This window comes from Mycteria americana, chromosome 2 (assembly GCF_035582795.1).
Source record: "Mycteria americana isolate JAX WOST 10 ecotype Jacksonville Zoo and Gardens chromosome 2, USCA_MyAme_1.0, whole genome shotgun sequence".
Classification (NCBI taxonomy): Eukaryota; Metazoa; Chordata; class Aves; order Ciconiiformes; family Ciconiidae; genus Mycteria; species Mycteria americana.
Genome location: NC_134366.1, coordinates 95,545,850 through 95,571,264, shown reverse-complemented (window position 1 = coordinate 95,571,264; position 25,415 = coordinate 95,545,850). Strand labels below are relative to the sequence as shown.

The window sequence follows — 25,415 nt, the reverse complement described above, 5'->3', positions numbered from 1 at the left end:
ATCCTTCAGGCAAACTCTGTAGGCAACCATTGGAGGTGAACGGAAGAGGGGAAGAATTTCAAGTGGGTATTAATGGCACTTCTGTTCAGATTGCCTATGTTGTCCACTGCAAAGACTCCTTTCAGGTGCATGTTTATGCTTTGTGACACACACAAGCATTGGGGATGGCCTGTGATATCTAAGAACAAACACTTTATGAAAATGTGTCCTTTTCCTCCCCTGAATTATTGTGCTGGTTTTGGCTGGGATAGAGTTAATTTTCTTCCTTGTAGCTGGTGTAGTGCTGTGTTTTGGATTTAGTATGAGACTAATGTTGATGACAGACTGATGTTTTAGTTGTTGCTAAGTAATGCGTACACTGGTCAAGGACTTCTCAGCTTCCCATGCTCTGCCGGGCGCACAAGAAGCTGGGAGGGGGCACAGCCAGGACAGCTGACCCAAACTGGCCAAAGGGCTATTCCATACCATATGATATCATACTCCGTATATAAACTGGGGGAGTTGGCCGGGGCACAGTGGTCGCTGCTCGGGGACGGGCTGGGTGTCGGTCAGTGGGTGGTGAGCGGTTGCATCACTTGTTTTTTTCTTGCTTGGGTTTTGTTCTTCTCTCTCTTGTTGTTTTCCTTTTCACTATTCTTATCATTTTATCATTTATCAATTTATCATTATTATTACTATTTTATTTTATTTAAATTATTAAACTGTTCTTATCTCAATCCACAAGTTTTCTTACTTTTACTCTTCCGATTCTCTCCCCCATCCCACCGGGGGGGAGGGTGAGCGAGTGGCTGTGTGGTACTTGGTTGCCGACTGAGGCTAAACCATGACAAAAATGCATCCTTTTCCTCCTCTGAATTATTGTTGGGTTTAGCATGATAAATATCCTGTCCCTTGCATGCCTGGCTCAGAATAGGCAGCACACAAAAAAATAATGGAACATGCCCAAGAGCCAGACGTGGCAGCCAGTGTCACAAAGTCATAGCAGTGACAACTTCATGAGGAACAGCTGGACTAAGGCAGCTGCAGTGAAGGGACCTAGGGAAGAAGGACTCTCCCACACCTCTGCAGTCCTTCCTTCTCTTCCCTTATCCCTCTTCCTTGGCACACACACAACAGCCCATTTCACTCCCATGAGAATAGCAGCGGTTCTTCAAGTACACATTGTACACAACCCTAAAGGATCAGGGTTGAATTCCCATTAGCGAGTGCTCAAAATCAGACAATGCCAGATGTATGGTTGCAACCAGAACACTGCCCCTTCAAAGAGAAATCCACCAGGCTCCAGCAAATACCCAAAGAGCCCCTGAGGGGCCTGGCTGCTACAACACACCACTAGCAGGACACACAGTTTCTCAAGCGTTGGCCTTAGTGTGAACCCTTTCTCTGCAATATCCCTGGCTAATGATGCTGGTGATTTCCAGAGAAGGTGAGTTGGGTAGAGAGGTCTGTGCTCCTGTTTCAGAGTTACCCAACCCCACATGGCTCTCTAGTTTCCATTCTGTACTATCAAAGGTGCCAACAGCATCTAGGGTGATGGAAGATTTGATGCCCGTTTGGACCCAAGAGAGCACTCTTTGACACCGGTCTGCTATGGAGGCTTATCAGCAGGGACATATGTGAGAGAAAGCTGCTGAAATAGGAGCATCAAGCTCCTTTACCAGGACCTAAAATGGCACTGCTCTTTTAATGTTGTAGCCTATGGCAATGCTCAGGTTGTCTATATATATTCAAACTGACCATAAGCAGCTTTTCAGAGCAGTCGTGATCCCTTCATTTCCAGCACTCAATTCTGCTCAGCCCTTTTCAGAACCAGCTTTGTGCCTGATGCTGGAGTGGGAATAGCTCTTTGACTTTCCCCGTTGCTTTCCTACTTCTATTAACAATTCTGTGGGTTGCCAACGTTTTCCTCCCCTCCAGCCTCAGCAGCCAGGCAAGCAAGCCAATCTGCAGGGTGCTACAGGGTGGGGGCTGCCTCCTGGACAGAGAGCTGGGGCCCTGCGCTCTCCTCGGCACAGGCAGGGTGCTCGGAGGAGTCCACCAGCTGCACAGACCATTTGTGCTCTGAGGTCATTCAGCGCTACCCCATCGCTGAGGAATCTGCTGGCCGCCTTCCTGACAGCACCGTACAATGTCCCACCTTGCCTGCCAGCTAACACAACATGCTCATGCTGAGCCCAGGCCCTGCTCCCCTGAGGCGCTTCTCAACGATGCTCCCCAGCTTCGGCAGAGGCCCTCGCACCTGAGACCTCTGGTCACCCGCTGACCACCACATCTGCTTCAAAACACCCTGCCCAGTCCCATTTCAGCCTCCTCCCTTCACGTTGCTGTTGGGTGCAGAGTGCTTGCAAGAGGCAGTGCTAATACATTGGTATCCATAAGCACTGATCCCAATGCCTTGGAGCAATGCTGGGTTGGTGCCCTTCCACCCCGGCACAGGGACAGGGACTCACGATAGCTGTATTTTTAACCTTTTCTGTTGTGGTCTCTCCCAGCCTGTCCTCCAGGGCTTAAAACAATATACAATATCCAGTATCCAGGATGTACATCAGCCTTCTCCCTGAAGCTCAGTGACTTATTTGTTGCCACAGGTACAGCTAAGGACCGTCCGGGTGGCAGCTCATCTTGCAGCACCCACCCCAGCCTGGTGAGATGGTGCCATCAGTTGGTGCCAAGTTGGCTGGGGCTCTGCATGGCTTGGAAATGGATCCCGGAGAGGGAAGGGTTGTGGTGGGACAAAAGGCTGGACTTGTGGAGTAAGAGTGGGACTTGGGTGGTGGGGCAGGGGCAACATGTTGTGCTGGGAAAGCTTCCTTCTGTCAAGGCAGAGAGAGGAGCAGCTGCTCCTAAGCGACAGGGAGCCAGGAGACAAGGGAGATAACAAGGCTGGCAGGGCAGGGGCTCGCCAGCCAGGGCTTGTTCCACAGTGTCCCACAACGTGGGAGCAGGGCAGGACCAGGGATGGGAGTTGGGTTCAGCTGAGAGTCCAGATCATCAGGTGAGTTCATGGTGACAAAGCAGGTCCAAGGCCCAGCTGAGAAGTTGATCTGCAGGTCAGGGTCAGTTCCAGTGGTGGTAGCCAGTGCCAAACACAGTCCAGTGATTGCCAGGCAGGTCTGAGGTCAAGCCAGGAAATCACGCCATGTGTCAGGGTCCAGATAAACAGCGTCTGTGGCCAGAAACAGCCATGAAAGAGATGGAGACAGACCACGATACAGCTCAGGCAGGGACTAAAAGCCCAGGGCTGACCTGAAATGGGGTTCCTGGTCCCATGGGCAAAGGTTGCAGATGGAGGCCCAGGTGAGTCTGGTCAGGGCCATCAAGTGCCCTTGGGGCAAGGCAAAATAATGGCTCCTGCCTACCTCTCAACTTTTCAGCAGCTTCATGTCTGCCTCTAGCAATGGCTGGAAGGCAAAGGATGCTCCTGCTTCCAGAGGATCCCTCTTGTGCTACCTCACCTCATTTCTACAGCTTCATCTGCACAGGGTAGCAGGCCAGCGCTCCGCAAAGCACCTTCCACCGACCACCCACCAGGGACCACTGCTGCTGGGACACTGTCCCCAGTGTCAGTGTCTCATTGTGCATGGGCTTCTCGGGGGCCATCCACAAAACTGGGAGGGAAGGAGATGCTCCCCATGGGGTGTCAGCAGCAAGCGCCTGCTTTCTGACAGGTCTGGGTGGCTGGGGGGCTGGGAGCGCTCGTGGGTGCACATTTGGGGCACACAAGTCGGCTCGGCTCTGGCACTGGCCAGGGGCATTGCAGCATCATGGTGCCAGGAGGCCCCCCCTCAAGTCCAGTTTGTGCTTCCCAGCACCCACCCCGGGGCTGCTTTAGCCAAGGTCATTCCTGGAAAAAAGTTTTGTCTGATATTCTCTGAAAGACATCCCGTGACATGGGCTCCTGGCTGCCTGCAACACTGCTTTCTTCTCTAAAGAAAAGATGACAGAGGAGAGAAGCTGTAATAGCTGTAATAAATAGGTATAATAAAACCTTGAGGGTAATAAATAAGATGAAAATAAATTACTGCTCACTGGCTCTTCAAAAGACAAGAGACAAGAAATAGAGGCAGGTCCAAAACAAACACAAGGCTTCCTCATGCAGCACACCTTCAGCCATGGACACCTTGCCTCAGGAGAGCATGGGTAATAAATGTTTATGTGGTTTCATGAAATAACTGGTTGAAGACGCTGCAGAGGAAAAGCACAGTTAAATACAATGATTCAACATCTGTCTCAGACTGCTGGAGGCTAGAAGAATATCTGGGGGATTTACTACATACTTCCTTGCTCTTATATCTTCCACAAGGAGTTTGCCACTGGACGGTCTCACAGCCAGGATATAGCATTAAACAGTGTTTTATTCTGACCTGGTTCAGCTGTTCTCATTCATTCCACTAATGAAATGCTGTGGTGGCACGAGTATGCTGCAGCATCCCTTGGGCAAAGCTAGCAAAGCAGTAAGCTCCATTGTCCCACTCTGCAACCACTTCTCCCAAAAGAGCCCCATAGCTGCTATTTAAATAGCTGGTGAGTGATTGTCCTGGGCTAGCTCGTCACCTTTGCAGCCTCTCCCTGCTAGGGTGACAGCTTTCAGATGGGTCGAGGAGGTAAGATGGGAGGGAGTTTGCCTTGTGGGTGGAACAGAGACCTCACAGGACAGAGGGTTTCCGGAGAAGGCGTGGATGCCAGCCCCAAGCAGTAGCATGCTGGGTTATTTGTCCTTTCTCTTCAAGGGCCACCTGTGAGTGCATCATCCGTGGAACGCTATCAGAGGAGTGGGCAGCGAGCCAGCCTTTTAGAAAACAGTTCTTTGGTAACTGAGGGAAGCTCTCAGCTTCATGTTGCAGAATTTGGTGAAAGATAGATCTGCATTCACCTTACCCACCACCTCCAAGATTTTATAAGCCTCACTCGTAACTCCTCTCAGCCTTCCTGTCTCCAAACTGAAGAGCCGCAGCCTTTTCCGTAGTTCCTCATAAAGCAACTATTCCATCCCATTGATTGCTGTAGTTGCCCTTCCCTGTGCCTTCTCGAACTCCACCATGTCTTCCTTGGGACCAAACAGCCCCCGCTGCTCAAGATCAGGATGCATGGAGGTTTTATATAGTGCTGAAATGGCACCCTCGCTCTGACTCTAAATACTCTTGCCAATGATGCCCAACATTTATTTTGGCTGCTGCTGCATAAGCCCATCGTATAGGGTAATAAATGACAACTCCAGGATCTCCCTCCTGATCTGCAACTGCAGATCTGAGCTCTGAGTTCAGCATCATGTAGGAACGTGCTAGATTATTTTCCAAAAATGTATTACCTTACATGTATCTATGTTGAAGCTCATCTGACACTCTTCTGCCCAACCACTTAGTTTTGTGGGATCCTTCTGAAGTTCCTTCCCATCAGAACCGTATTTGACCACCCAAGGAAAGTCAGTGTCATCCTCAAACTTCACAGTTCAGTCACTTCTCCAGGTCACCCATGAAGATGCTGAATAAAACTAGTCCCAGGAGCAATCCCTGGGCTATCCTCACTGCTTATTCTTCTCCACCCTGAGGAGCGTCCCGTGCGCCCTACCCTTTGCCTCTTGTCCTTTACTCAGCTTTCATTCCATAAAAGGACCTTTACTCCAACCCTATAGCAACTTAGTTGCTTTAGTAACTTCTGGTGAAGCACCTGTCAATGGCTTTTTGGAAGTCCAAATGTATTATGTCTCCTGGATCCCTTCTATCCATGTGCTTATTGAGACCCTCACAGAATGCAGCACAGCAATGACGCAGGATTTCCCTTTACAGAAGCCACACTGACTCTTTCTCAGCAGACTGTTATTCACATACTCATCAGTCTTTACTATAGACACCACTCTCTTACCACGGATGGAAGCCAGACTCACCAGCCTTTTTTTATAGTGGGGGGGTTGCGCTGGCAATCCACCAGTGCTCTGGCACAGAGACATTAATGGCAGGTTATACAGCCTGGCCAGAAGGTCGCAGTTCCACATTTTAATTCCTTCAGGACTTTCAGGCATATGTCATGCAGTTCTAGTGACTTATTAACGTTTAAAGTATCCGTCTGGTCTTACTTCAAACTAAGCTGTCTCCTCTGACCAATCTACTGCAACTCTGGCATCAGGAGTAGAAATCTCCCCACCAAACAAGGCACTCCTCTGCTGGAAGGTGGAAGAAGCAACTTTATCCCAAGGCTTCTCTCCCAGACAGACATAAAAGAAAGAAGCTTTAAAGCTTCCTAAACTCCCTGGGAGAAATATCTGAAATCTGATGTCTTGGCAAACCTACCTTTCAAAAGCTGAATTCTCTTGTCTCTTTCCCAGAAGCATGGCTGCCGGTGTGGCTGTTGCTGCATCTGCAAGGTGATACTATTGAGGGGCGGAGGCAAGAAATCAAGACTGGTCTGGAAAAATATAATATGTGGAAACTGGACGCAAGTGACGCTTAGGGGTGAGATTAAACTAAGGAAAAGTGCATTAATTGCATAGATTCACTTAGCTGCTTCGAAATTCAGTTTCACAGAAGTGATCTGTTAAATCTAAGCCCTTCTCAACTGGGGACCTCCCAGGGTCTGAGCATCAGCTTTCCTTGTCACTGTGGTCCAATGATTCATCTCTGGTATAGATGACACTAAGTAAATACCTAGATACATGGATGGCTGAGGACCTGGAACAAAAGTGAACAGGGAAGAGACATGCAAATACGCAGACAGAATCAAAACAGGCAGAAAAACGTCCTTACCCTGGTGAGACATTGGATGGACATGTGGGGTGGGGGGTATGGATTTCAACATCAACAACTCTCCTACTGCAATTCTTCTGCCTCCACAGAAAAAGGAGGCAGGACAATCTTTGGCTGTCTTCAAGCAGCCCATGGTCCCTGCTAGCTTGGGTTTACCTTCATGCTATCCTGCCCTGTAGGAGCTGTAGGACCTGTCTACTGCTGTGGTACCTGGAGACTTTTTAGTTTGCGTTGCCCATCCAGAGAACTGCCCTCATGAGGGATGATCTGCAGGCTTGACACAAGTTATAGGACGCCCAGCTGTGCTTCATCCCTAGAAGAGCTCAGATGCAGTTTAAGTCTTCCAGAGAGGAGATTTCATCAGCCTCTGTGACCATGTGAAAACTGAGGCTTCACTTGTGGGAGGTTCAGAATCCTCCCCCATCAGAGAGTCAGAGAGAGCTGCTGGTGCTGAGATGTTAGCAGGGATTGCTCCAGGGATGAAAGGAACTGATCCTCCAGACAAGCCCTGATCTGCCTCCCCTTTACATCCTGTCATAACTGGTGGCTCCACCAGTTCTCAGCAACTTCACATACATGGTAAAACATTACCACACTTTGTGGAAAGGCTTTTCTCTTCTGATCCTCAGTTTCTAATCACAGAACCAGGCAGAAAGGATATGTCCAGGATAAACATGTCCTTCCTATTGCATCCTGAAACGTTCAGGTTGTTGTTGTGTTCGTGTTATCATGAAATGGAAGGTTCTTCTGGAATGTTTTTTCCTTACCAGAAAACTCAGATATTAAGATTATATTTTCAAAGAAGTCTGTAGTTTTGGCTCCTTGAGTTGGACAGCCCAAGCCTAAGCATCAAAGCTGCCAGCAAGTCAGTGCACACTAGAGGTGAAGGCAGCAAACAGTGCTCAGCACTTCTCAAATTCATCTTCTCGTTGTTCCTAGCTGGACCCCAAAGCTGTGCTCATAGTTACAGGTTTAAACACCAGAGATGTTATGTGAAGCAGTAACATATTATTATTTCTGACATATGGCAGTGCAAACAGAAAGCTGTGAAGGGATGTACTGAACAGGTTTGGAAAACTCCTGAGCAGGCTTGGCCAGTAGGAGTGGATATACCAAGATGCTAAACTAAAATGTATTATCCAACTCATGCAAAGCAGGGAACAGAAAAAGAGTTTTTGGCCCTGAGTCACTTCTTGTTCTTTTGTACCTCCATCAGTCCCTAGGAACTCCACCAACTACAACAGAATTGCTTCAATTTGCAGCATATTTTGGCTCAAATTGCACTTATATTCCAAAGGAGATAAGTTCAGAATTATTCCAACAAAATTATGTGTAGTATGAACAGGAACTAGCCCTATAATAATAATAATTAAAAAAACCCACAAACAAACAAACAAAAACCCCACAATCAACACAAAACAGTAAGAACTTGAATCCACAGTTCATTTTTTAAAGGATTTTATTTCCTCGACACTTCCAAAGATATTTTTTTAAAAATTGGGGGGTGGGGGTGGAGGGGGGCGTGGTCCACAGACTGGCTAAAAACACAAATGCCAGTAATTTCTGGAGGAACCCAGAGTACCCAAAGCGACTGTGTATCATTGCCCAACCATCTAGTTTCCTGAGGTAAGTGACATTGCTGCTCTTTATACCATTGTGCCTGTTTAGTTCAGTACCAGCTCACTTCTGCTGAAAAACCTCGCAGCGTAGCTGAGCTAGCAGAGATCATGGGCTTGCACTGCAGAAAGCTGGTCTTCCCATATGGGCACATCTAGATAAGTTCACTTAAGTCGTCACTATCAGCATCAGTCTTTTGCTCAGACGAAATTCAAACTGCTTTTCTCCACAGCCACTGACCCAGACTTGTGAACACGACCAGCTGTCAGTGATAAAACCAGGACATTAAGTAGATATTTTCCTCCATTAGGAAAGGCACAGATCAAAGCCTCTTCCATATGAGCCATATAAGCTCTTTAAAAACTATCCATCTCTTGGGGTCCCTGCACCATACTCTGCTATTCCTTCAGAGGAGGAAATGGCTAGGGCATTTGTGATGATCTGGCTGGAGCGTGAATTAGGTGCCTCTGGGTAATGTTGCCCAGTGGCTTTCACCCACAGCTTGGAAAGCTGAAAGCTCTCCAGCTAATGCATTATTTTCTTTCAGTGATCTCATGTTTAAAGCATTGTTTCCTTAGTCTTGGGCTCTCCCACGGGGTCAGTAAATTCCACATTCAAAGAAGACTTTAATTCCTTGGTGAGTGACAAGCTGGAAAGGAGATTTCAGTCCTAATCCTTCTCTTGAGTGGTGAATAGAGCATCTCGTCATTAGTACATCAGACAGATGCTATCAAAGATACCATGGGAATAGCAAACACCAGCAATTTGAGACAGCTGGAAAACGACAAGACTTGGGATGGTCCCCTCTCCGCCCCATCAGCCTGCAGGGGTTTTTGGTGAGCCCTCCCTGCCTCTCTCCTACTGGTATAGCATGATAGAGTGCAGACATCTTTCTTTTCCTTTCTCTTCCAGCTCTTTTCCTTCCTTCAGACCCACCATTCCCCACTTTGCCTGGGGGGAAGAAGGATTTAATATTTAAAACTTGTTCCATTTTATTCATTCCTGTTTTATTTCCTTCTCCTTTGAATGGCTTTCCAGCTCCCTGTCTTTCTGCTGAAACATCCTGACATGTTCCTCTTCAACCCCCTTTGCATGTACCACTTGGCATCAGCCCAGCAGAATAAGTACATTTGGGGAGGCAGTGAAATGAGGGCTCAGCAAGGGAAGGGAGGGCGCAGGTCCCAGAAGAATCCCAGATGCCCATTTTTCCCCAAGCTGCTTTTGTCTTACTGAGGATTAATTTCCATCATCCTACCAACTTTGCTGTCTACTTCCTGCCATTATCCTGGGTTCAGCAGTTCCTGGAAATTTAACTTTGCACTTACTTTGGCATAAGAGCTACAAATCACCCAGCAACAGCCATGAGGCAACACAAGGCCACCTGTCTCTTACAGTGCCATTGCTCGCAGTGTGATGGAGAAAGGCTTAGCGACAGCGAGGAGTGTTTATCTCCTCAAATCTCTAGGGCACCTGGAAATAGAAATGTCCCCTGCCTTGCCTCTCCACTGCTGACCCACTGCCTCTCCTTTGAAGGAGATCTCCCTTTAGCTCTCTACAGAGGGGCTCTACCACCACTTAGTACTGCTGGCTTTTTGCTCCTCTCCAGCCGAGGCACCTCTGCTAACGTTTTCTAGTGTTCAGCCAGAGCTGATTCTTGGCCCATTAAGTCAGGGCGATGGAGGGGAGGCACGAGATACCTGTGACTTTCAGGAAGCACCATCACTGCCAGTGTCTTTTCCCACCCTGACACTCCACTTCTGCCTGTCCTGCCTTACCATCAGCCTCCTACACCTTTCACTTGCCTATTTGTTTTTTCACCCCTCTGTCCTCATGGACAGACAAGACATTCAACAGGTCCTTGGCAAGCAAAAAAAATCTGCACAGGTAAGATGTACATGGAGTAGTGAAGGTGGCTTTCAAGGGCCAGCGTCAGGTGTCTTTTCCTCTTGTTCACAGTGTCTCTTTTCCTTCTCTCTGAGGTCCTTGAACCCTCTACTTTTCCCACAACTCTGATTTTCAGCAACGAGCACCACTCTCTGCTCTCTTCAGTGCCCGTCTCCCACACCTTGTCCTTTCACAGCCAACCGTGTGCTCCCTCTTCATCCCACCTTCACTCTTTGCCTGTTCCAGTTTCATCAAAGACTCCTTCTGCCTCCTTCTGCCCTGCCCTGCTGGAAAGACCCTAAAGCGGTGCCATCTCTTCCTATTCTGCGGTCTCTGCTGCTCCGCCTGTACTCACCTGCCATAGGTAGCTGCTTGCCGACTTTTAGTCTGCAAAAAGAGAGAAAAGTGGAAGAGTGAGGTGTTATACAGACAGATAATTAGGGCTGGGCCTCAGCAGCATTTTGCAGAGGCAAAAAAGACAGGATTATGTGCACTCTAGCCGTGTTGCCAGCCACTGTAGTACAAGCCCAGTCCCACTTGGAAGCCCTTTGGCTGATTTCGATCTGACATAACCTGCTAAGACTGTTGAAGTAAAGCCCTGCTGACAGGCTACGCAGCTTTAGCCTGGCTCAGGCTGTGTGGAACAAGTTCGTGGCTCCTTGCAACAGCCTTGACAAAGCCAAACACAACAGTGTTGCTCTCTCCCTTGGTGTTACACAGCAAAGCCACATCAGCAGAGCGTGGGCTAGAAATGAGCAGCAAGAAATAACACTGCTGCAGGGCATTGTTACTTTTGTTTTTTCTGGCTTCAAGTGATTTCAATGATGTGATTTCATAGTTGCATTATCAAAGAGGGTTCCATCATTTTATTTATTTAATTTTTCTTCCACTATTTATTATATTCCACTATAAAGAGAGAACGTTTCTCTGGTTATCACATCTGAAAATACAGCTGTGATATACATCCTGTACACATCAGGAATACGCCTGAGCAAGAGGTGAGCTCTACTTTACCTTGCCCTGTGGAGCCAGAAGTTGATTTCCCTTGTAGTGGGTAAGAGACATGAGTGAGCCTGCCCCTTTAAATTTGACCCAGGCTATCTGTGTCTCTCAGAAAGAAAAAAATCTGAGCAAAGTTGGAGTTAAACCAGCTAGGTGAGCAAAACAGGGGAAACCTGGGACAATGGCAAGCACTCGTTCTATTCAAACCATCTGACGGGATCACCTTACCTTGCAGTCCTCACCTACCCTGAGCTGCTAGCTGCTGCACACAGCTACGCGCAGCGACAGTCCCACTGGCAGGGAGGGTTACAGCAGCTCGCTGCTCTCTAAAGCAACATCACAGAGCCCTACAAAGTACAGTGTTTGCAAATATATACGACAACATGCAAACCACCCCTTTCCCCTGCACCTCTTTCCCATTGCAAACACCACTGCCTAAAAATTACCTTCAGCTCTTTGCTCACAGGAGTCAGAGGAAGTAATAATATTTTGTCTCACCTTATTGTTTTACTGAAGGACATGGGGTTTTTACTTGTGGTTAGCCACACATCTGAGGTATCTTGGCATCTTTCTTAATTTTCTAAGGATTCTGGAAAAAAAGAAAGGACCTTAAAGCTCAGCACCTGGAGGAAAAACCAAAGAACAGTTTAATAGTGCAATTGAAACAATTTCCAGTCCCCTTAACAAACAACATTATCATAGCTTTGCTGAAGTTCATGGCAAACTACCAGCCCAGATGCAAAATTTCCTCACCAGCTCTTAATGTAGCAGTGGCGGGAAGGGAAGGAAATGTATTGCCACAGGTGCCACCATCTGCTCCATGGTCTGAAAGGGGAACTTTGTTTTGGAGCTTTATTAGCCCATTTCACTCCCCGATTTCTGAAATTAAGCATTCCCTTATTGGCTGGACTTTGATATACTTCAGTGCTAAAGAGGAGAAACAGGCAAATAAGTAAAATGTGCTGAGGAGGGTTTCTGAAGGCATAAAGAGGAGGCAGGCACCAAACTTCCGTCACTCTTCCCATGGGAGCTCTGCAACAAAGTACTCTTTGTGGGTCTACCTTTATTTTTTCTTACCTTAAATGAAATGAAGCTGGATTGTTTTGTGTCCCTGTGACAAACCTGCTTCCCTGAAAAATGGTCCCCTCACTACACCTTTCTAGAGGCTAAGCTACCACTCACTGTCTGCGGTGAAACGCATTGAAATGTCATTAGGAACGAAGTCCTAATAGAGGACTAGCCATAAAGGAACGAAGTCCAGTCTGATTAAAACCTGTGCTAGGTAGGCAACTACAGTTCTAAATAACAAGCTTAGTATGCCTGTGGATGTGGCCAAAACGAGTTACACCAAGGCCCTCAGATGGGCTGGAGCTGAATCGACAGGTGTAGTCACCTCTACCACATTTTCCATCAATTCCTCAATTTCCATCAAGTTCAACTTCTGGTCAGCCCTGTAGCCCTGAAGCCTCACTAATCCAGCACAGCAATCATTCAGCTCCCTCCCTCCCTAGGGCCTCTTCTGAAGAAGGCAAAGTCAAAAAACCCCTCCAAGACCTAGCAGCCGAGTTCCTCGGAGCCAGAGGTTGCAGCTGACTAAGATCAGTGCAGCTGAGGAAGGAGAACTGCTCCTCACACTAGCACAGCTGGCACTGTGCAGAGGGACATATTTTAAAAGCAAATGCACAGTCTTTTATAATCTAGCATAAAGCATAGATGCCATCCTGCCTGCAGGCCAGAAGATATTAGATATTTTTTATACTGACTGAGTGCACATCATTTCATAGGAATATCGGCACTGCTGCGTACGTGCGTGTGTGTGTGCGGTGAGGGAGTGCTTTTCTTTGTCCTTGCTGACTACGGCCTGCACACTGAACGCTCGTTCCTGTTTGGAGTTTAGGAGTCAAAAAAGCTGAGAAAAATCATTACGATGAAATACTGACTAGCCATTTTAGACACCGCATTAAAAAAAATCAATAAATGCTAACTTGACAGAGGGGAATGCGGAAAATGGAGCAGAGTCAAAGAGTCACCAAGTTGATTAAAATTTGTTGCCATAAAGATCAAACTGAAAACCCATAAAAGAGCTCCCACTCAATGTGTAAAAGAAGTAAGCAAATGAAGAACTAAAAGTTAAGTCTGTGTAATATTAAACCGATTAAAGATATCAGATGCTTCCAAAATACTTGTGCCAGAGAACAGAAATCAGGACATGGAATTCAACTTCCAAGAAGGCAAAGGATCCAGTGGTTCATATTAAAGCTGTGTTTTAGTATTTTCTTTGATATAAAGGACCTCAATCTTCTTGTGAAGAGGAGATTATTAGCAGAGGACAGGATATGTGCTCTTGTTCTTCAGGAGTCTGATCTCCACCATGTTGTGTTGTCCCATCTATCCCCAGTCCCTCAGGTTTTCCTCCGGGAGACCTCTTTCACTTTAGTCCATACTACTTTCTTCACTCAGGCATCAAGGATTCCTCGCATGCAGGCCATGAGCCTTCCTCAGTATAACACCTTCTCAGTGACCAAAATCCCGCTCAGTCTACAAACGGTGAGATTAGGGCTCTTCTAGGTTCTCCCTTCCGTTTCGTCCATGTACCGTGTGGTGGCCCCCAAGAGGGTCGCAGTTCCCCATACCCCAGGGGTACCCTCGGCCCATTCCCACTGCCCTCCTGTATCCTCCGCCAAACCCTACGCGAGCAGTTCAGGCTTTCTGTGTGCTGACCGGCCAGCCAGCAGCCTAAATCATACAAACGGCCGATGAATCCACACCACGCTACTTTGCTCAGCGCAGTGAGTCTGTCTCCTCTGTGCCATCCAGATTTTCTAGAAATTAAATAGCACCGAGGACTTCCCTGTTTTGTCAAATTTGTTTGGAATTGATCAAAGGGCTCTAAAGCTCCTAGGAAGGAACTGACAAGACAGCACAGTGCCCAGGGGAACAAAAGCATCTGCACGAGGTCCCTTGATCAGGCCTTACACGTCTACTCTGTTTACCCTGGCGTTTTTTCTGCAGTTATTTTACCTTCTATCAAGGCTCCTAAGTTCGGTAGAACCGAATATTAGAAACCTGACTTTGTCATGTCTAACCTATACACCTATATGTCAGTGCTTTCTAGAAAAGGATATTCTCAAATGCAAGTTTTGAGAATGCATGTGTGTGTGGTTTTTAGTAAAGTAAAGGTTAACACTTAATCCGCCTTAGATGCCATATGTCTACAAAAACAAATACATAATGAAATGCAAGACCTGTCCTACAGCAAGGTGCTCTGAATTCTCCAAGGACAAGGAATTTTGAGAAAATACTCCTCAGTTTCACAGTCTTCCCCTGTCTCAGGAGAAATTTGGCAAATCTTAGTCCAATTCCCTGGGACATCTGTTCATTCACATAAAAAACCAAGCTGGAATAGTTTGCCAGCCAAGATACTACCTTCCGAGAAACCAAGGCTCTTTTATTTAAAATCCATGTGAGACAATAGTTGTAGGGAGTTCAATTTCATCATCTCTGTCTGTTCTCATAGCAACCCTGATAAATTGGGCATGAATCCATAGCTGGGAATTGAATTCACACTTTACAGGCTATCTATCTGAAGCACATACCCACGTTGCTTTCTTCCAGGAAGGTTTGTGCGTTGTTATCCTCCCGTTACCCCAGAGCTGCAAAGGCACGCGCATCAGACGTGCCTGCACCACTGAATGGAGGTGTCTGCAATTCTCCCCCATGAAACCGTTTCCCCTCTATACGCTGAGTCCAGAACCATGTCAGGACCGGCAGGAAGCACAGCAGTCACTGTCCAGCCCTTCCCTCCCGTCTGTAGGTCACCGGGAAGCCACACAGAGCCAGCCCGAGGGCAGGAGCAGGGAGGGCATCATGGAGCTTCTCACCTGCGATGTGGAGGGACTGTTTTTACCAGCACGACTCACGGCAACAACGCCCTGCAGACCTGAAGAGGCTTTCCCTGTGCTGGCTAGACCCACTAAGAACAGGCTCAGCATTCCTGAAATTGAACGGCAAGGAGACGGGAACACAATGTGCAGCGCCTAAACCAGAGAACAGCACTAATCGCTGACCGGGGGCATAAGCCAAGGAGCAGGGGAAGCTTTTGCACTTTTACGTCGGAGGTCTGCATGAAATCTTTTTGAAAGACAGGAGAGTTTCTTTACCATCAACTATGTGTGGTGCAGGGAGAACTATTTTCTCACAGGAGATGCACAGTGCATTGCAGGAGGAAGGGGGAAGGAGCGACGTGAAGAAGGGGTTCAAGATGGAGGGATGGCTGAAGAACTGCTGAGGCATGTGGGACCTGAAGCGGGACCCACCTGGTGGGAGACTCCGAAGCAGAGGCACTCTGGAGTTCAAAGACGTGTGTGGGGCTGCAGCTCCACCACAGACCCCTTAGGGCTGGCCTGGCGTGTGCCCGCGGCTTGGGGACAGCCAGAGGGAAGGTGACTGCGTGAGGGAGCTGCCAGGCACGGCTGGCAGAGGCGACTGCGGAAACAAAAATATTGTGGGGCAATGGAAACAACTGAGGGGCTGCCCCTTGAAGGATAACATTCTGTGAAAGCTGAAGGGGCTCCCTGGGCTACAAATATTTCACTGAGGGGAAATTGGGCTGTGTTCAGTACAATATTTTAGCCGCATCTATTCCCTCAGCATCACAGATGCAGGCAAGACCTCACCACGTGATTACGGAGAATTACACTGAGAGGGACCAAAGGAGCAGAAATACAGTGATGTTCCCGTAGTCGCTAGGGACGGGCTGCGCCTTACCGATCCTGATACCTAATGAAATCACAATAGAGAGAAACCTGGCGATACTGGAAGGATTTGTGGAGGTGCGGAGGTAATGTTGTCATCCAGGTTGGTTTAGATTCAACTCTGAATGAGGGGCAGGGGGTAGGGCAACTGCCTGAGACCATGAGAGATGACAGAGGACTTGCACTGAGCTGATTGTGAAATGATGCGATGCGCTCTCCTGAAAAAAAGGAAGGAGCAGCATCAGAAACCCAACTGGTGCTGGGGCTTCTGATGAAGATAATGTGCGGGAGAAAGGAGCGGAGGACACCGGTGCTTCGTGAAAGAGACGTTATCAAAGGTCAGACGATCCTGATGTGGAGGAAGGGCAGGCAGCACAGCAAGAGGCCATCGCAGCTGCATCCAGATGCCTGCAAGTGTTTCAGAATCAAAAAGGAGGCTTACAAAGGGGGGAAACACAGGCACGCGTCTGAGGACAAGAGTAAAGGAACAACACACCCCACAGACAGACTAAGGCAGCAGCGTAGCTTACTGCTATCAAGAGACTCAGAACGAGTAATAAAAGTATTTGTAAATGCATCAAAAATGAGAGAAGGGCAAAAGGAAAGTGCTGGCTATTAGCAGGAAGGAGAACTAATACAGAAAGTCTGGTAAAGACTGAAGCGTCCAGAGCCGTTCGGTTCAATCTTCACAAAAGTTAATTTTAACCATATTCCGAATGAAATTAATTTTATAGCAGAAACAGGAGTACAGGTGCACGGACAGGGCAGAAAAATTAAAACAGAGTAACTAGACGTGGGCAGGTTTGACATTCACCTCGGGGAGTTCGAGCACCTCTGTGAGGCAGGAGCCGTGATGTCTCTGACTGCACGGGCAGACGCGCCACGTCCCGGGGAATGGAGCAGGACAAATACAGAGGCCAGCCTTTCCGGGGAAGAAAGGAAGGCACCGGTAGCACTTTTAGGCTACCGGTAATGCCTGAAAGATATGAAAACAGACTATCCAGAAGTCAGTTGATAGACATGGAGTAGATAATACGATGCTAAAGGAAATAACAAGGTGGCAGCCAACAAGAAACTCCTGCCCTCCTGAGCTCTCCCCCTACTAGACAAGTCTGGAAACGGAAGGAGCAGAGGGGTTGGAAGTCTTCACTCGTATTTTCTTCCTACGCTCTGTGTATGTCTGATGGTAGTCTCCTATTCCTACTTTGTTGGTCTTTCTCCTCTGCATTTCCCTGCACTTGACAGTCTCTTTGTTTCCTGCCCTCTTCCCACTTGTTCAGGTCCTTCTTCTCTGGTCCTGCATGTTCCTCTAGTCTCCTCACTTCAGTCACGGCTCCCAACTTTTTGCAGCCCCCTTTCAGTCTGCATACGCTTCTTGCCATTGTCCGCCCCCTTCCCTCTTTCTAGCTCTGTTTTTATGAATTCTGAACAGGATATTCTGTTTCCAAGAAAATGTCGCAGCCTTCCAAACCAGAACTATATTTACCTTAAAGCTGAAAATCTCAGAGCTGAAAATCTCACAGCTCAACAACTCTAAACACATCTTTTAGGAGAGCATTTCTCAAGTGTGGGCAGAGTTTCAATGATTTTTTATCATCTTGACATTAATATAAAAAAGTGAAACTTTCAGATTCTAGAAAATATCCCACATGAGATTCTAATAATTTTAAGATACACAAGATCAAATTTAAAAATATTTGTTACATTTATAGCTATCAGCATTTGAAAAGCCATTTCTAAGCATCTACTTAGAAAATAAGTGCAAATAAGTAGTGTTATTGCAGAAGACTTTTATGAAATATTTTGATGGTTTTAAGAACATTTTAATCAATATAGTCTGTATTATCTTCTCATTTCCTACAACAATTGATTTATTTTATGGGCATTTATTTATGCTAAAGATATTTATTCAGCCAGTTGATCATATCCTTTCTTCCTTCCTCAATATAAGGTTTATCTTGAGGATTGATATCTTCTCTTCTGCGATGTACAAACCCATGCGTCTGTCCAGGGTAAATTTTAACTTCATAATCAACTTTACAGTTTTGTTTAAGCTTCTGCTCCAGTAGGGTGACCTGTAACACAGAATGTTCCATGATGGCTGAGTACGGAGTTAACATGTTATATATTTACAGTCCTCAAATTGTCCTGTTTTTTTACTTTTCTGGGAGACAGACACAGTGTGTCCTTGCCATCGTTTTCTCTTCTACTAATTTTATATCCAAATGCATTCTGTTACTTTCTTTATTTAACTAGGCTTTTTTCTCCAGTAAAATAACAGCATGTGACTGTATAAAACCGCAAAAAAAAGTATATGGGTTACTGTAACAATATCAGTAAAGGTAAAAACACCTGTTGCTCAGTGTCATGAGAAGGTTAGCATGTAGTGATCACTGTATAAGTTACTGCTGATAGACCTCACAAAAAAAAAGGGGGGGGCAAGATTTTGAATTAATTTGAAATTGAGGGAGGAGAGGCACAGATACAAAATCGGCAGTTCAAAGCTACTGACGCTTTTGGTGGGAAAATTAAAGCCAACACCACTCAATGAAAGTGTGTCGTCCTCATTGATCCCCTTGATAGATAATCGTCTTTCTCCAGTCATTCTCCACCCGTGCTCCCCAGGAAGGCTGTTGACAGCCAGAAGGAGAAGCTCTGCCGGACAGTGGGAGAAGGAAAAGGATAGTCACTGGATTTTTTAATTCTCCTGCAACTAGTGGTTCCACAGGTACAGGTGGGGACTTTCTGCTGATTTTATGCACCATCAGTATGATTAAAGAGGGTCTCCTATCTTAAACTCAACAGAAGTCTTCCTTTGGATTCTTGCCCTTTTCCTTCTAGGAACTCTCATATATAAATCATCCATATTTTGCAACAGAAACAGAAAACATTTTTTAGTGTCGCTGTAAAACTTTTTGATTTGGGAATAAACAACATAAATTTGTGTAGAACTACTGTAAGAGTTAGTGAAAGAGGAAGAAAAGTGTAAATTAGTTTTCTACTTTCTCTTAATTAAATATCAAATTACAAAACAAGCATGAAAAGCACTAAAAAGACAAATATCTCTGATGGGAAACTCACTTGCTCCAGTGGGATGCAGTCATCCTTTTCAGCAAAAATGAAGAAGGTGGGATGAAGCAAACTGGATCTGTCCTCAAAGAACCTGATGACTCCTAAGGAAGAAGGAGAGGCATATACAATGAGTCATGCTACTTAAAGTGGTTAAATCACTACCAAAGCTATACAGTCAAAATAAAAGACATTCTGATCAGAGTTGACCAGCTTGTAATCAAATTAAACACGCTTTGCTTAGAAGTCCTTTTTGTTGTGAGAACCTCCTGTGATTTGGGATGTCATTAAAGATAGAAAGACCATCTCTGTCTGAAAAAGTCAGGGAAGAATTGTTACATTTGCCCCATTCTTGCGGTTTTCTTTGGGCATCTGCTTCTGAACGCTGTCAGAGATGGGGTCCTGTGAAAGATGGACACTTCAGAGCTGCTTGCCTCTAGCCTGGCATGGCTGTTTTTAAGATAATTGTAAATATTCATCATTCTAGATAGATGGTTAGGATTTCAGCGTACATTTATTTATACTGATATAAATTAATAACAAATTGATATTGTAATTTTGACTATTTAAATATATTTGAATTTAAGTAACCGTAAAACTAACTAGCTACCACCCTGGCCACTCTTTTCATTATTGAAATTATTACAACAGAAAAGTAAAAAATTGGCAAGTAGCATTATTGAATTGACTCAACTGATCAGCAAATCAGTGCAGCAAAATAGTCCCCATAAACTTTCTGGAAAAATACCTTCGACATCCTTTCACCTCAAATGAAAATAAATTGCTCTGGGTTATATAGCAGTACAGAGGTTTATAACAAAAATATTAAAGGTGTCATAAATGCATTAAGAATGGAAGTGTGAGAGTGCAAGGGTTAAAACAGAGAGTTAAAGAATGGTTCATATGAGTAACAAGGGGCCGCTGCCAGGAGTAACACTGAGGAATAAGGTGTTCATGTCATGGCCCGAAGGTCTGCAGCCTGTGCAGCCCCCAGCCCAGATGACTCAATTGGCAAAAGGCCCTGCACTCTAACAGAAGGACAGCAAAAAGGTTGCAGCGTATCACTACTGCCATGTCTTTCCCTGTTAGCCCAACAGGGGAATAGAGCACAGACATGTGTGCCAAACAGGTTTTCCAAACAATGAAAACCAGGCAGTGGGCAGCAACCTGTCCTAAGACTTAGGCAGACTGAGGTAAGCAAGATACTGTGGCAAAGATCCACCTCAAAGTAACTGCTGGCTCCTAAAAGATATAAAAGATGTGCCCAGAAACCATTTTGTCATCGCCAGCCAAGAGGAACCTGAGCCATAGCGCAGCCTTGGCATTTGGTGTCCCTTCTACGCTAGGTTGCACAGAAGCGATGCTGGCCATGCTACTTGAATACATAGACCTTGCTGGTTATGATTAAGTGCAAAAATGTGAGTGTGCAAAATCAAATTGCTTCAAGATTTTGTATAATAAAATCACCTTCTTCCATACGATGTCGCTCTGAATTTTGTTACAGTAATACTCCCACAGAATAATTTCCTGTACTGGTCATGTCTGCTCAGAATGTGATAGGTATTTCAGACTTACCGTAGAGGGACACCCCTGTCTTTAAATGAGGATTTTTCAGCATCAGATGTTGTACTGCTGCTCCACCCCAGCAAAACCCAATGACACCAATCTTCTTTGCACCACATTGTTCACTTAGATACTTCAGGATGACATCAACTTCTCTGAGACATGCAAATGAAAGTGAATTAAGGCTCTAGCTCTGTTCCCCTGGCCTCCAAGGTGGCTCCTGCTCAAAGGCTGGCTGGGCATCAGTCTGCTTGTGGGAGGTGGTGAGTGACTGTCTTTGCATCACTCCTGTTTTTTCTCTTCACTTATCAAACTGTCTTTACCTCAACCCATGAGTTTTCTTGCTTTTGTTCCCCCTGTTCTCTCCCCTGTCCCTCTTGGGGAAGTGAGTGAGTGGCAGTATAGGTATAAATTTGAAATTGTTGCTTCAAAATCAGCAGTAACATTATGCAATCAAGCTATGTGTCAGATAAAAATGGGAAAAATATAGCTAGAAGAATGGGAAAGTAGTGTGCTTTGAACTGGCTGCAATCTGATGGGGAGCAGGACCCATGTACCCTACTTAAATAGTGTTTGGTGACTACATTTGCATCCTATCTGAAATCCATGGAAGTTGATGGGAACTGAATCAAACTGAAGTGGAAGGAGTGAGCTGCATTTTCTAGCCTTTGCTGGTTCTTTTCTTTTGAGTCATTCATCTCAATTCTACTCTCTGCACAGGTGAAGAGTGGGCACTTTTATTCTTGTTCAAAGTTCTACTTTTCACCAAAAAGCACCCCTCACATAAGTATGAGCTTGACCCATGAGCTGCATGAAATTTCTGTTTGTGGACATCCAGCTGTATTTGACCCATTAATAATTTAGGATCTAATCCTGCATCTTTACTGAGGCAAAAATTCCTACGAAAGAAGGATGTCCACTCGCTGGACAAGGAACAACGGTTGTACTTGTCTATTTTGCCGGCATTTCGGGTTTTCAGCCAGTCATCGAAAGACGCCCAGTCATTAGAAGGTTTCCAAGCTTCCTGTCCCACAAAAAAATCTGGACAGATGGCTCTGCAAGAAAAATGAAAACATTTTATGCCCATAAAATAATATTGAGAAAGGATTAAAGGGAACTCCATGTGTACTATACAACAAATTAATTTTGTTGAATACAGATAGAATTTAATCTACATCAAAGCACTACACAAGCAACCCTCATTATTTTTCTATGTCTAATAAGGAGACTTAGTATAACTTCCAGATACATTCTGCCCTGTTAAAATTCATTAATTAATTTAACAAATTGTTAACTGCAACTGAAAATCCTTAGTGGTTTCCTACTGAATTTAAAAAACAAACAAACAAACAAACTACAATTTACATGGTACATACATTTGGGCTAGAAGGAACGCTAACGCAGTAATATAGGAAAGAGGATACCCAATATGGTTTTCACCTATTTGAGAACTTGTTTCTTTCTTTGGCACAGGCTGGTACACTTTACCTTCATGGAATGAATTCCAGCTTCTCTGGAATTTTTACTGTAACAGCAAAGTTGCACAGATGCTACATCGGGAGGGAGGAAGCAGGCTGCTTCGGGCTGATGGAGGATGAAAGATGCAGAATAAGATTTTTCTCTGTTTCCCCTCTCCTGTGCTTGCCTGCTATCTTGTTACAGTAGGACTACTCAACTATGTTAGACTCCTTACACTGTTTTACCAAACAGGAAACTCTTTAAAAGAGAAACGTGTAAGCGAAGCCTATGAAATTATTTGTGTTTGTATGGTTTATATAAAAAAAAGGAAATAGTTGGTTCAACAAACTTTCTTATGAAAAAGACACCTTGAAAACAGTAGTATTTCTTACATGTATCCATTAGCTGCAAGCATATCAGCCATGTATCTGGTGTTTGGGAGTTGCCATCCAAATATATCATGAATCACAATCACAGCTTTGTCTGTGCTGGCAGGTGGTTTGCAAACATACGCCTTGATGTGCTGAACTTGTACGTCCTGCCCACGGCCTCCATAGTCAAACCTGTCTCCGATATCACATGGGCAGGGCCTCGATTCATTAGCCATGTGTGATACTAAAGAACAAAAAATATTCAGTTGTGACTATCACAGCGTACCATACTGAAAAAGATCAAAATACAGCCGTATCATAGATTATTGAATTTTTTAATCATTACGTAGTATTGTGAACATACCGATTACTGCTAGATCTAAAATGCAACATTAGTCAATAAGCCCATTGGGTTGTTTTTTATAAATAATAATCTTGTTAGAGTTACTTATCCTATGAACTCTTCAGCGGGGGCCTGGTACATAACTAGGGCTTCCGTGCCCTATAGTAGTACAGTAAAAATAAAGTTAAGACCGACCAGCCAGGCAACCATCACAAATTACTTAAATAGTGATGAAGTCAGTTCTTTCACTCTTCATCGTGTGTATATCCTTGTCAGGAATGCATAACTTTCTTTAGTATAGACTGTAAAGGCTTAATACAGGACTTAGCATTTTGAAGAAAAAAAAAAAAAAAGAAAACACAGCTACTGTGTAGAAAGATACAATTACACTTAGATTAAATGTGATATTTTCCTCCAGAGACTTAAAATATTCCACAGATGACCTTTTCAGTGTCAAGAAATTATTTTTCTAAACCAGCCTGAGCATCAGATATTGCAGACTTTTGAAGGGGGATACTTAAGGAAGGTGCCAATAAAAATATACCAGTGAAAGCCAGAGTATAAAATCATATTTATCTAATATTAAATAAGGAATGCATTCAAACCCTAAGACAGGAAAAAAGAAAAATGAACATAAGGAAAAAATCCTTAAGTTGGGCCAAATGTTTTATGAACAAGGTAACAGTAGGGCATGGTTAATTTTTTACAAACTATTGCTTAAATGAAAATAAACAAGTAATTCACAAAGGTCAAAAAATACCAGCCGAATCCAACACAGATTTATGAAGCTCCTTGGTCTCAAGTTAATGATTTTATGCTGCTGACCTTAGGTTAACCAGCTGGGCGAACTGACTTCATATTGCTGCAAAATGACTTGAATAACATATTTGAATATGCACAGACTATCTCCAAATTATTCAAGAACGTGGAGAGAATTTAGATAAAGCTTTACCTAAACTCTATACAGATAAATCATGTGTACTAAGAAAATTTTGCTACTACAGAAACAAGGATGTTCCAACTTGACTATGCCAAATATACTCACAGAGAGATATGGGAAAAAGCAGGTTACTGAACAGTCCCTGACCGAGTGTGACTTACATAGTTCTGGCACTAAAGGGACAGCTTTAGGAAAACAAACAAGCAAACAACCTTACAGCCAGGAGATTTGCACAGATTTCCAGGGACCAAGATGTTCTGGATTTGCACCTTAAAGTTGAGAATATCCCAAGCAGTATTAGCAGGGCTAGGGTTGCAGATCTTGGGAGATTTCATTTTCACAGATCAATTCAAGACAAGCTGTATCTTATTTAAAAGCTGTATTAACTCTGGGCACATATTTATACAAATCCTCCTTTTTTTTTTTTAAATAAGCCACACGCACCCATAGGTGGTTTTTTTCCACATGTAGTCTCACATATAGGACTTCTAATTTAAAATAAGTCTACCAGGAAAAAATGAATTAATAGATGAGCATATAAGACAAAATACAGTTTAAATATGTAATAGGAAAGAGTTGATATCTAATTTTCCATCCACAAACTATTTCCCTTTGATTAGACTAAAATATAACAAAACCAGCAACTGAATATTAAATAAACATGTATTTCAGAACTCCAGAAACACAAACGTAATGCCCTTAGCAGTCAGTATATCCTTAAAGGCTTCAATTGCAAATATTTCACATTATCTGATAAAATGTAAAGCAAAATGTAAAGCATGAAATATTTAAAGATTCAGATACAGCAGCTGAGGAAAAGAGCTCCAGACACAAGCCTGCAAGGGGTAGCGTTGGCTTGTATGGTTTATAAGCCATATAGACTTGCAAGCTTTGTAGCATAATCAAAACATTTTGGTGTTTCTGCATTTGCCATAGTATGCATTACACACAAACAGTATCTTTTTCCACTTCTGAGATGCTACTGAAACATTCCTTAAAAATGAATCCCCCTCTCTTACATCCATCAAAGCTATTCTTTTAGGAGGATCTGTAAACCCACAGCCTTGGTGTTCCACCATCTCCACCTGCAAGCACTTGAGCATTTATTTGAAGACCAAACAATAACTTCAGTTTTCAGAAACTTCAACCTACAATCAGAAAAATATAAAGATATTGCTGTGCGGCTCTTTCAGTTTCAACAGACTCTCCTGAGTCCTCCTCCTGACAGGTCATCCTCACCTCAGGAGGGAAACTAGAAGGTTCTGAACCATCATCTCAAACAATTAGGGAAGAAAGTAGCCCCCTAGTAGCATTTAAATGAGCATGGACTCTTTAAAAAAAGCACGTAGATAAAATGAAAGTCCCCCAAACATGCTGAGTCAGACCTCGGCATGCACTTGTTTTACATTTCTCAGGAGGGAAAGCTGTAAAAGTTAAAAAAAAAAAAAAAACAAAAAACCCCACACATACCCGTAGCACAGCAAGTGTGCGAGATAGTAGAGGCAAGTCACAAGAGCTCAGCATGGATGGTTACCACCGAGTGTGATCCCAAAAGAAAGTGCTAACCGATAAAATGAAAGGGGTGAGTGCAAGGATCAGGTTTCTTCAAATAAGAGTTACGTAAGTTATTGCCTTTACCTTTGCGTATCGCAGAGTCACAAACTGACAGTTCAC

At 44.6% G+C, this 25,415-nt stretch overlaps 1 protein-coding gene across 1 annotated transcript; it reads right to left on the bottom strand.

The window, feature by feature from the left end:
- Window positions 1-17,844: 17,844 nt before the first annotated feature.
- LOC142406714 (carboxymethylenebutenolidase homolog) lies at window positions 17,845-25,328 on the bottom strand. Its single transcript, XM_075495650.1, has 6 exons — window positions 25,212-25,328; window positions 22,480-22,702; window positions 21,577-21,684; window positions 20,642-20,784; window positions 19,079-19,170; window positions 17,845-18,072 (listed from the first exon to the last, which is right to left on the bottom strand). The coding sequence occupies exons 2-6, from the start codon at window positions 22,692-22,694 to the stop codon at window positions 17,893-17,895; spliced, it is 738 nt and encodes a 245-aa protein (XP_075351765.1). The 5' UTR covers window positions 22,695-22,702; window positions 25,212-25,328; the 3' UTR covers window positions 17,845-17,892.
- Between the last annotated feature and the right edge of the window lie 87 nt (window positions 25,329-25,415).

Bases quoted from the DNA above. Each gene is read 5' to 3' on its own strand.
- LOC142406714 (XM_075495650.1), bottom strand. From the start codon at position 22,694: ATGGCTAATGAATCGAGGCCCTGCCCATGTGATATCGGAGACAGGTTT. The intron at 20,785-21,576 runs GTACAACCGTTG...TGCATGTCTCAG, and splicing joins AATGCCGGCAAAATAGACAA to AGAAGTTGATGTCATCCTGA. The intron at 19,171-20,641 runs GTAAGTCTGAAA...CTTCTTCCTTAG, and splicing joins GACAGGGGTGTCCCTCTACG to GAGTCATCAGGTTCTTTGAG.